At 34.6% G+C, this 12,408-nt stretch overlaps 1 protein-coding gene across 1 annotated transcript in view; it reads left to right on the forward strand.

Moving 5' to 3' along the window:
• Nucleotides 1-435: 435 nt before the first annotated feature.
• LOC118732978 (carbonic anhydrase-related protein 10) overlaps nt 436-12,408 on the forward strand; it is a gene marked incomplete in the record, with an annotated part of 92,396 nt that continues 80,423 nt past the window's right edge. The window contains 1 exon segment of the mRNA XM_036462122.1: nt 436-644. Coding sequence (XP_036318015.1) covers nt 539-644 — 106 coding nt within the window.

Raw genomic sequence — 12,408 nt, forward strand, 5'->3', positions numbered from 1 at the left:
TGTTTATTGCATTCTGCTGCTGGCGCACCCGCCTAACGCCTGCCCATTGCAGCACGCACGCACGCAGGCTCCCAGTGTGGTAAACAAGTGGCAAGTGCCACTTCTAGCTGCGGTTGTTGAGCGTCACTGTCATTGCCAGCAAGCAGCAGGCAGTAGTCAGCATTCAACAGTCAGAAGAGCAAGCAGCGAAGAAAACACCACCGATACAACCACAAACACGCTACTCGACGTACATACGTACGTGACACAAATGTGCAGCTTTGACTACGTACATTTAAAACGGCAGCTCCTTCTGCTTAGTCGTTCTTTATTTTGCTTATTTGAATATCAACGCGCCACATGGCATGCAGCTGCCACTGCTGAAGCAGCAACTATTACTCAGCGCTAATACGGGCTACCCAAAAATACAAACATACATAGAGATCTGCACACACGACCAAGTGGTAAGTGGCAGCAAGTAAAGCTAAAGCCCTCATCACTATTGGTGAGTTAAGGAAACTGTGAAAACTGCAGCCAAAGCAACAGCAACAGCAACAGCATGCCGCCGTCGCCGTCGTCCGCCTTCTCCAGCGCGTCGGTGTGCTCGCCATCGTACACTTCTGGATTTATCGCTTATTCAGCAATCGTTTTGCTTTGCACTTCCGGTAAGTGAAATGCACTCAACCACATGCTCATGTAATCATACGAGTGTACTTGCTCACAGATAGTACATGCATTCATATTTTTTTTTTGATTTTTTTATTTCATTTTTTTTTTTTTGGTGCTCTCGAGCATCTTGTGTTGTGCTGCACACACTCTTGAATTTCGTTACACAATCCAAGGAAAAAAGAAAAAAATAAATAAAAAGTCGAGTACTGCAGCTATCTATCTTGCAACATGCCAACCGGCTGGCATGTGCAACGCCGCTGCGTCGTGCGGTATGGTTTTGCGTGAGAATGCGGCCAGTCATGCATTGCGCCCAAAAGTATGCTGTGTTGGTCTCTTTGCATTGCCCTCATTTGAATGCATTCGCCTTTTTCACTGCTTGCTATTTTGTATTACACAATTCTTATTCTAATCCACATATCAATGTCGTCACGCTCACCTTTGGACTAGCACTCGTGCTATTTATTTGTTCTCGAATGTTAATCTTTAACTGCAAGGGCCGGGCTGGCAAAACATGATTTCCATAGAATTAAAAGTTGAGGAAGAAAACTAAAACCCACAAAATCTTCTAAGTGCGAGCATTCGATAAATATATTTATTTGCATGTCGAGAATAGTATCCATAAATATCTTCACAAATATATCAATAACAATATCGATTATTCTATCGACAACAAGATCGACAAATATTACGAAAACTCCGAAATAGTCCCCAAAATATGGAAATGGCGCCGAGAATATCGAAATAGTCTTGAAAATCCTTATTTAATCCCGAGAATACCGAAAATCTCTAAAATCTCGAAATAGTTCCCAGATTGAGTCTCCGTGACTCTATCTGTATCCTTTTCTATATATTTAATTATCGTTATTTTATTTCTGGTTTTTAATGTGGCAGAAGTTATTTTATACAGTTTATAGGGACCAATGTAGGAGAATCCCCAGCAGGGATTTCTTATATGAGTGTGGAACCTCTAATATCTGCTAAACAAACTTTTATTGAACACTCCAGTGAGCTAATCCCTGCGTTTTAAATGCCCTTTTTTATTTATTTGTTTTTTTTTTTTGGCTTTCGACTTCCTTTTACGTGACGAAATTGTTTTCATATTTCCAAGTGATATGAATAGTTCTTATTAAATACATTTACACTGCACGCATACGTATTTGTAATTCAATATGAAGAGCAAAAGCACACAATTCTTCTTACATATTTGCATTTGCATTAAGGCTTAAGGTGCAACCGAATATCAAATATGAATCTAAATAGCGACTACCAATCCAGTAAAGCTGCTCTTCAATTCACTTCTTACGATGATGCTTGTGCTGTGCTTTTAAACCACCCGTGCCTCGCTTTGCTCTTCTTCAATTACTATTCCATATGTAGTTCATCACAAAGAATACCAAAAGGATTCTTCTCATCTTCCGCTACTTTCATTGCAACTAAAAGCAACGGATTACAGAGTTAAACTTTTGTACTTACACACACACATGTATGTGTGCATATATGCAATGCTCCTGTCCGTGCTGTGGACCATCGAGTGGCGACCCATGAGTACTCTCACAATTCTAATGCAAAGTGCAAAGTAAAAGTGTACATATGTATGTATGAAATGGTATATGCATATACATACATATGCAACTATATGTTCCGGCGAGTAAGTGAATATGAGCAAGCATACGTGCATACTTAAATCTACATTTGCTCAGGTGAATATTTTTAGTATAATGGATGTATGTATGTATGCATATGCTATATGTACACATGTATGTATGATTGGTAATATGATAGCTTACTCCCTAGATTCGTTAGATTAGTTCTGTTGGCATTTATTTGCCAATTTTTCGTATTATCTCAAAACGTACGAATGTATGTTATATTCCTTTGCATAAATTGAGAGTGTATATGTAAATGGGAAATATGCACCTCTTTGTTCTATTCGAATTGTTCTTTTGTGCTATATAAACGGAAATTAGTTTTGCTTTCGGTTTATTAAAACAAAATGTGTGATGTTTCAGTGATGCTTGAAGCATAGTTGAAAATCGTAGAATCAAATGGCATTCACGAAAAGAAAAGGCAATCAAACAACTTTTTTTTTTAAACAAGCGCTGCAATAGTTTTTGGTTTTAAGTATGTGCGCATCAGTGTTGCCACACATGGGCTTTTCCTACCAAAACTGGTAGGTGTTTTTCCATTCGATAGGTAGTTTAGAATGGATTTTGGTAGGTACCGCAACACTAAGAGTTATTTGCGAAAAAAAGGAAAAAATGTATCTCCAAATAGTTTAGCAACTTCTTGTTACACGAATATTTCACCGGCGCGTTCGTAGAACGTCGACCGCAATTATGTAAATATACCTGATTCGTAAGTACAAACGCATACCCTTATAATTGCGAACATCCACATATAATTTATGTGCCTACCAGTTATCTATTTAATTTAAATTAAACTACAAAGTTGTGATAAATTATTTACATATCTATATGTACTGAAGACTGGTGCGCTGAAAAGGCTTGCCAATAAATCCACTGAAGTCCCCCATTGTCCCATTGTTCAAAAGAAGGAAAGTCAACTTGACTATACCGACGTTGGTGGGACAGAAATTGAGTTCTCAGAAGAGGCGAAGTATCTAGGGGTTACTCTAGACAAAAGGCTCATTTAGAACTCACATCTCTCGAATGTTACTAACAAGGCTACAAGGGCGTTTTATGCCTGTCAGGGAGCTTGCGGCAACAAAAGGGCTGACTATCTCGCAAAGGGGGGAGCCCAAATGCACTGGCGTGGTCCCGAGCCTTTTGTGACTGCCTACGCTTCATGAATTGAAGACTGATACACCTTGGTTAACGATTGTCTTCTCCATCCAAAGTGTAAATATGTATGTGTAAAGGGACATACATTTGTTAAGTCTGTACAATAAAAAGAATTGTTAAACGCAGCTAATTAGTTTTTATTGTACTAGCTGTGTTTTAGTTTTACTAAATGTTATGCCACCTAAATTTTTAATAAACTTGACATTGAAAAAAAATTTCAAAACTCAAAGAAAAAAAATTTTATAGGTTTGGTTGGCTTTTGTAGGCAATTTTGGTAGGAAAATAAATTTTTCCGTGGCAACTCTGGTGCGCATATTTCCCAAGCATATGCTAATAATAATTTCTTCATTGTGAGAAACCGCATATCTTTCATTTGTTTTACAAATTACCTCTAAAATAATTTTTTCACAAAATTCATTCACAAATTATCTTTACATTGAACTAACTAGAATCAGGTTAACCGAGCTTTGCTCGGAGTACAAAATCGAGTATCAAGAAAATGCAAAACTTCGTATGTGAGGTTGCCTTAATTTTATAGTAGAGACTTATCTTATTTCTAAACGGTTCACTCTTTTATCCCTAATTATCTCTTCTTCTTAGATCTAAGTACCGATATTTTATAAAAGTCTTTCGTAAGACAATTGTCAATTCTGGCAACTATCTTGAAAGGTTTGCTAACGAAGAGGTCTTAGCGTTTTGCTGTTCGCGTTTTAGCAATAAGTGTTTTAAAAATTCAATTAAATTAAAAAATATATATATTTTTTTTCTTTTTAAACCATAAAAATTAATAAATACAAGAAAATTAAATGAGAAAAAAAATTATCAAAAAAGAAGGAAATTATACTTAAAAATTAAATTACCTTAAAAAGTTTTTATTAAAAAAACCACAAAGAGAAATTAAATAAGATCCCAAAAACGAAATGAAATGAAAAATGTTTTCTTTCTAAAACAAGAAAATCTAAAAATAAAAAGAAAATGAACTCAAAAAAGAATACAAAATTAAATTTAAATAAAGAAAAAATTAATTTCTAAAGAGTAAATGAAATTTAAAAAATATTTCTTATTTCTCACACAATAAAACCAAAAATATTAAAAGAAAATTTAATTAAAAAAACCAAAAGAAAAAAATATTTAAAAAGAAAAAATTGAATAAGTTTCAAAAAATTTTATGAAATTAAAAAAGTATTCATTTTTTCAAAAACTACAACTAAACCATTAAAAATGTTCTATAAAAAGTAATTAAATTAAAAAAGACAAAATAAATAAAACAAGTTTCTAAAAGTTAAGTTAAATTAAAAAAATATATATGTATATCCTTTTTAAAAATAAAAAAAAGAAGAATTAAATTAGAAAAGAAAAAAATGTGGACTGAAAAAAACAGAAAAAGACTCCGTTGCACCAGAACTCCAACTCGGATCTCTCGATTGGCACGTCTGTGCCTTATCCACTCGGCCATAGAGCAGTCAATCCGGTCTTGAGGTCGAAATAATTCCCCAACGGAATACAAACATACCGACTTGCCAAGAAAAGTATACTATTTTGTTTAAAAATAACGATAACATCTCTAAATTTGATAGGAGATTTGTTTAAAGTTTTAGGTCAATCAAAAAAATTTAGAGGTGACTCAAAGCGTTCAAAGTTTCTCATGTATTTTATATGGAAAAAAACTATTTTTCATAGAAATCCTATAGAATCCTTGAAAATCAATATTTTTCAATCGGCAAACTCTGTTGAGGAGACTTCAAAAAATAATACCCAATTACTTATTTAAAATTTGTTTAATATTAACGGTTTTTATGGGTCCCCCATTGCATTTTTTTGGGCTTTTGGAGCCATAAAAAATAATTGATATTAATAAATTGTTAAATAAGCAATTGGGTATTTTTTCTGGAAGTCTCCTGAAGAAAAGAAGAGTTTGCCGGTTGAAAAGTATTGATTCCCAAGGACTCTATACCATTTCTACGAAAAATTATGTTTTCCCCATGTGAAGTAGATGAGAAACTCTGAGCACCTTGAGCGACCTCTAAATCTTTTTTGATTGACCTAAAACTTTATATAGTTTAGTCTTTAGGCTATTCACATATTTCTTGGGGTTGAGACCAAGAATCCGAGCCATTTTCGAAACAAGGGCCACCCTAATGTACATACAAGTTATGGGCATGTAGTTTTGTTACTCATACGCCATGTATCTCCGCGTTGGAACAAAATTGTTTATTAGGAAAACTATAACAGTCGATAACGCTTTTCACTGCCATTATTTAGATAATCTCTTTCACTACAAAACGATATTTCTTCCATATTGATACGACTAAGGAAAACTGATTTTAATATTTGTTACATTTTTTAGTTCTAATTTTTGTTCAGCGGGAAAAAGCTGAAGCCTTTAAAGACCTTTCCTTAATTTTACTTTTTTGACATTTTTTTAGTCTCTTATCTGATAGACCTGTTTTATGCAGTTTTTTTTTACATTTTCCGAAGTCAACAAAATGCTGCCTACCTGTGAAGTCGTTTTATTTTACATATTTTATTGAAATCCATTATCTAGTTCAAGAGTTCATCTAAGTAGCTATGTATGTATGTATATGTGAATACCAACAATTAAGATTAAGTTGGCAGACAAAGTTATGTGCAAAGCAACACATGTAAAAGTTAAAAAGTTGCTAGCATAAAGAACAATTAGAACAATAGGCAAAGGACAAATGTCTAAATATTATGACAAATACGCAGGATGCGTGAATATTATTTTTTACTGCCATTCAGTTGACAATGTCCAACAAAAAGTAATTTGTCCGCTTATTTCTATGCTACAACTGGAACGTAAAGTATGGCATAAAATCACGCAAACACACACAGCAAACGTCACCTCAAAACATACATACATACATATGTATGTATAATCACAAACAAACAAAACGGAATTATGTGGAACGAAAGTCATACAAATATGCCGAATTTCAAAAAGAAATTAACATTAAAAATGCAGACAAAATAAAAGTAGCGGTACACATCTACATATGTATAAGCCCATATATTTTAGGGTAAAAAGTAAAAATAGCAAAAAAAAAAACAAGAAATCTGTTGTAAAATCTCGGCAAACAATTGACTTCTGTCTGCGCCACAGTCGCTTTTATCGTCTTTTTGTAAATATTCAGCAACCATGAATGAATCGGTGGTCGCTCATGCACTTGTATGTATGTACATTGGGTTGGGTTGTAAATACACACACATATGCAAATATTCAGCGAGTAAAATGCAAATATGTATGGACATCATGTTGTTGGCTTATTTGTTTGAATGTTGAATGTTGGCGTGTGTGAGTGTGTGTGAATTTGCGCAAGCACATCCGCTTATTTGTGTGGTTATACAATAGTATTTACTTTTTAATGCCAGTGTATTTGCACATGCATACATACATACATACGTACAACCTACATATTTATGAATGTGTGGCATGCATGTGCGTGTGGTTGTATGTGTGGCATTTAGCTTAAAGGCATTTTCGACAAATTGTGCAAATTATTGCGTTAACTTCGCCCCAGAGACTTGGTGGCGCGTACTGGTAAACCCCCTCTGATCCCTTTCGGCACTTTTTCCGAGCACCCTTCAACATCAACGATTCTACACCTCTGCTGTATATGCTCGTCCAGTTTGTTATATATATAAATATAGAGATCCCAATTTGCCAAACGACATCGTATCGACGTCGTTTTCGACTCTGTTCTGTTCTGTTCTGGTAAACAACGACTTACCGGCAAATTCGCCGTCGGATGAAAAGTAAAGTTCACTGGCGAGACTTTTTAACGGTGGGGTAATCGACCCTGCAGCTGGATATCAATTCATGCGAACATTTTATTTAAAATATTTTGATGTATTTGTATGACTTGCACCAAATAAAATTAAACAAGTAAGAAAGTCTAAGTTCGGGCGGAGCCGAACATTAAATACCCGGCGCAAGTATTAAATATATGTATGTTTTACACCTTTCCGAAAGCTACCGCTACATGATAAGCCGGCGTGTATAAATTTTAAGTAAACTAGCGTCCTTAAATTTCAAAATATTGAAATTTCAAGCATTTCTGAAATTTACCGTTATATGAAAAGCGGCCGTAATTTTAGTCCGATTTCAACAATTTTCAATGGTTTACTTTTATGTGGCAAGCACAATAACCATACCGAGTTTGGTAAAAATTGCTAGAACGGTTACCGAGATACATATACGTGATCATAAGTAGGCGGTGCCACGCCCATTTTCCAAAATTTTATCATAAACGTATTTCCTGGCAAAGAATTGTTGCAACCATCATTTTGAATAAATTTGTTTTAATATTTACTGATTTATCGAGGATTCCGTATTTCTCGAAATGACCGTTATATGGGATATGGGCGTGGTTATTGTCCGATTTTAAAAATTTTCGGCCATTTGGTATGCTGTACCAGGGCCAACAACTGTGCCAAGTTTGGAATAAATTGATGCAGCGGTTACTAAGATATACACATGTAACCATAAGTGGGCGTGGCTACGCCCATTTTCAAAAAAATGTTAATATTCTTATTTTTCGTCTAAAAGTTATTGCAAATATCAATTTTGAGTGAATTATCTTCAGTAGTTACTAAAATATCGCAGTTTTTGTATTTCTGAAAATTACCGTTATATGGGAGGTAGGCGTGGTTATTGTCCGATTTTGCCCATTTTCAATACCATCCGTCCTACGCCCGAAAGAAGTACACGTACCAAGTTTCGTTAAGATATCTTAATGTTTACTCGAATTATCGTGTGCACAGACGGACGGACAGACGGACGGACGGACGGACGGACAGACAGTCACCGCTTAATCGATTTCTCTTTTCATTCTGATCATTTATGTATACGTTTGTCTATATCTATCTCGATTCGTTTTGCCTTGTGCACAAGTGCGCTCGGGTATAAAAACAGACAAATCCGAAAATATTTGGTCTAGTGGGAATTTATTTTTATTAAGGTTTTTATGGCATTACCATAGAGCGAAAAAGTGAAACTTTGGTTGCTATTCCTACAAATACTTTTTATCATTAATGATAATTTGTCAAGATCCTAATCATCATTAATTACAAATCAAACATCAGCACTATAATTACCATAATTTCCCCCATCATTATCTTCATTACAAGTATCATCTTCCACATTGTCACTTTACCGAAGTAGTACTTCCAAAAGGTTTCTTCTGAGAGGAGATTAATTCACCCATGTTGCCAGGTAATGTAATAATAACTTTTTTGTTAACTGTTTATGCAAAAGTAAATATCAGAGTCCTATATAGGTAACTTGTTATATGACAACGAAACCGAATTGTACAAATGTGCTCTTCAACGATTATCTATATGTTTTTGTTAAGCTGGCAAAGTAGTTTAAAAAATATAACGTTTAATAAAAACAATCATCGCTTGCGCCATTGTCATCGCTATCAACATCTGCACCATCACTAAATTATCGATAATTATCAACTGTTGTGCTTTTTTTGGCAAATTCTCGATTTTTTATTTATTTTTGGTAGTTTTCTCATACTTGATATAACAGGGTCGTAACTAATAAAAAATCTATTGATGAATCTTCTTCTTGATTGAATCTACATTCGTCTTTTTTCTGTCGTACTAGCGAGACAAATAGAGAACATTTGCAGGTCTTAAGGTCTTTGTTTCGTGCTTCCAGAGCTTATTTTGACAATTTAACATAGGTAACAAAGCGTGGGACATAATCTCTAATCCATGGATGAAATATTTGTGGAGTGTCGGGGGAATTTTGTCATTCTCCGTCTCCTCGAGCTGTGTTAGTTAACACTAGCATAACTATTATTATTACTATACACTGCACATGACATTCATGCTTAGAAATAACAATACTATAAACAACAACAAGGATTACAATTAACACTAAAAATTAGTGCAGAAGGATCGACAGCACCCGATTTTTAAAAGTATCGATACTGAGTACTCCAAAGAACTCAAAGAACTCAGTACTCACAAAAGAACTCGAAAGTACTGAGTACTCTAAAAAGGAACTCGAAAATACTCAGAACTTAAAATAACTAGAAAGTACTCACAACGTAAAAAAACTCGAAAGTACTCAGTACTCAAAAATACTCTGTTCCAATAATCGCTTTGATACATGTACTCACGATCGATTCCTCGAGTACTCAGTAATAAGTGTTGAATAGACTTAAAAAGGTACTGAGTTTTATTTACACTTAACGGCATTTAGAATGATTGTACTCAATTTGCAGTTTCAATAATTTTCAAGTACAATACTTGTACCCACTACAGTTAGCCATTCATTTGACGTAATTTGCAATTAAAAGTATCGATACCCAAATACTCGACACTTCCCAAAATATGCAATATCAACCTTCACTGTTTCATATACATATCATTGGAGAAATAAACAACGTCTAGCTAAGCTATTATTATAAAATTTAATAAACCCAAATTTTATTTTATGAAACTGTGTGGATATGCAATAAATGTATACATATGTACATACTTCCTTTGATACATGCAAGTACTAAAAAGTTTGCCTTTGAAACAAAACAATATTTTGCCTACTTTTGATAATATAAATACATACCTAATAGTTATGCCGTATGTGGGTACAAAGAAAATAAATATTTAAATAAACAACTAGTAGCTTAGCAAACAAAGAATATAACAACAATAATCATTTCTTTTTCTAACTCGAGAATTTCGTCTATATTTCACCGACCAGGGTATATAAATCGATATGCTGAAAAAGAGCGCAGACATGCCACAACGTTTTTGTATAGAATGCAACTATAACGTCCAAGGTATGTGTAAATGAAAACACTTTTGCTTGATCCCACCTACTTCACAACTACTTCACAACTATATGTTTACGTATATAGTCAAAAACCCCTTGCTTTGACCATTTCGATAAAAAATAAAATAAAATACTTAAAACCATAGTGAAAGAAAATAAGATCGCTTTGTATTACTAAATACATGAGCAAGAAGGTTCTATTGCAATTTTTGATTTATCTTTAAAGAAAACTTTGATAAAGCTTGGAAATATCAAATATTAAAACACGTTTATCACTGTGCGCACACCTTACGGGGGAAAAAAGCGACGGTTTCAGAAAATATTTCAGGAAAACGGTACATTTATGGGCAAATATTTGTTTACATAGTGATAAAGAATTTCATCTGTTCGGTACTAAAAAATTATTTAAACTTTGAAATTCATTTTTTGAATTAATTTCCTATATCGATATCAATTACTCCAGTGTGCAGTGTGTCGGGAAAACGATTCACTGGCGAACCGCAAAAACGATATACCCGCGAACTGTAAAACGATGCACAAAATCTATAGCAAAGACCACATAAATACAATTTGATATTGTGTCCAATATTAAAAAAATAACACAAATCAGCGAGCTATCCTAAAAATTTCAAACTTTTCAATCTGAGTTAAAAGAAAAGCAGTTTTATAGCTCATTAAATTTTAGTGCAATAGAGTATAAATTCTGTTTGGGAAAAATTTATTCGATTCGTCGTCGTTTCGAGTTCACCCAAACTACTTCACCAGACTGGCGTCGTGACGACTTCGACTCGAACTCATCCTCGCCCTATGGCAAATTGGGATATACCGATAAATCGGTAATGTGGTGTATGTATGACATATATGTGTGCATGTATGGCTAAGCGGATATGTATCAGTTTGTTTACTCTGTGTGAACGCGTGAGTGAGTGTGTTTGTGTTGCATGAAATCAAGCCGCAGGCATTTGCCACTCACTCAGCAGCACGTGAGCTGTTTCTACTCGTTTTTCACAGTTGACCTTATCGAATTGGTGTGTTCGTGTGTGCCCAGAATTAATGGTCAGCTCACCACTGGCACATTTACTTAAACAGATTCATATGTGCGTATATTGTGTGCATGTACTATAAGTTTAAACGTTGTATTTACTTAAATGTGTTTGCTCGGACACTTATTTGCGATGACTTTATTCATGTAATTTGTTAGCAAACATTGTATTTAAAACAGCCGATGCTTTATTTTGGTCAAAAGGCAAGCCAATTGGTTTTAAATAGAGTATTAAAAACTAATGTCATTCGAATTTATTGATTTCAATGCTTTGAACAGCTACTAAATTTCACAAAACAAAAAAGAAAACTCTTAGCTACAACTTTTAAAATATGCAGATGGGTCATCTTCGGAATCGTAAAAGATTTTCGATTTAACTTTTAGATCGTAATTTTCCATGTTCTTGAATTCATGAAATAGAAAATTTATATTTACTAGTATTCGCCCAGCGGTTGAAATTCAACCGATAAAATTAAGGATAGTTTATGTAAGTTGAATGAGCTAAAATAACATTAGTTGGAATGGGTTAAGTGGAGGGGAGTTTAGCTTAGTACTTGGCATAACATAACATAACCATAACATAAGAATAAATAACATAACATATGAAGCATAACACACCACAATATAACATCGCACACTCTTCAGTTGTATTTCCTTTTTATCCCTTTCTTCACCTCTATCTAAATCTTATTTATTTTGGTTCATTTTATGCCAAATGATGTTGCCTTTGATGCCACGTCAAGTGATATCATGTCATGTGGTGAAATTGGGTGTGGTGAGCTGCGGTGTGGTGGAATTGGGTGTAGGAGTTACGGTGTGGTGAATTTAGGTGTGGTGGATTCAGGTGTGGTGAGTTAAGTTATGGTGAGAAAGTTGAGGTGTGGTGAATTTTGGTGTGGCGAGTTGAGGTGAGTTAAGGTGTGGTGAGAAAGTTGAGGTGTGGTGAATTAAGGGTGGTGGATTTAGGTGTGGTGGATTTAGGTGCGGGGGTTAAGGTGTGGCGAGTTGAGGTGTGGTGAATTTAGGTGTGGGGAGTTAAAGTGTGGTGAATTAATGTGTGGTGAGCTCAGGTGGAGTAAGTTTTTAAGTTAAGATGAGTTAAAGTTAAG

This window comes from Rhagoletis pomonella, unplaced genomic scaffold (genome assembly GCF_013731165.1).
Source record: "Rhagoletis pomonella isolate Grant_MI unplaced genomic scaffold, Rhpom_1.0 Rhpom_scaffold_00002, whole genome shotgun sequence".
NCBI classification, from domain to species: Eukaryota; Metazoa; Arthropoda; class Insecta; order Diptera; family Tephritidae; genus Rhagoletis; species Rhagoletis pomonella.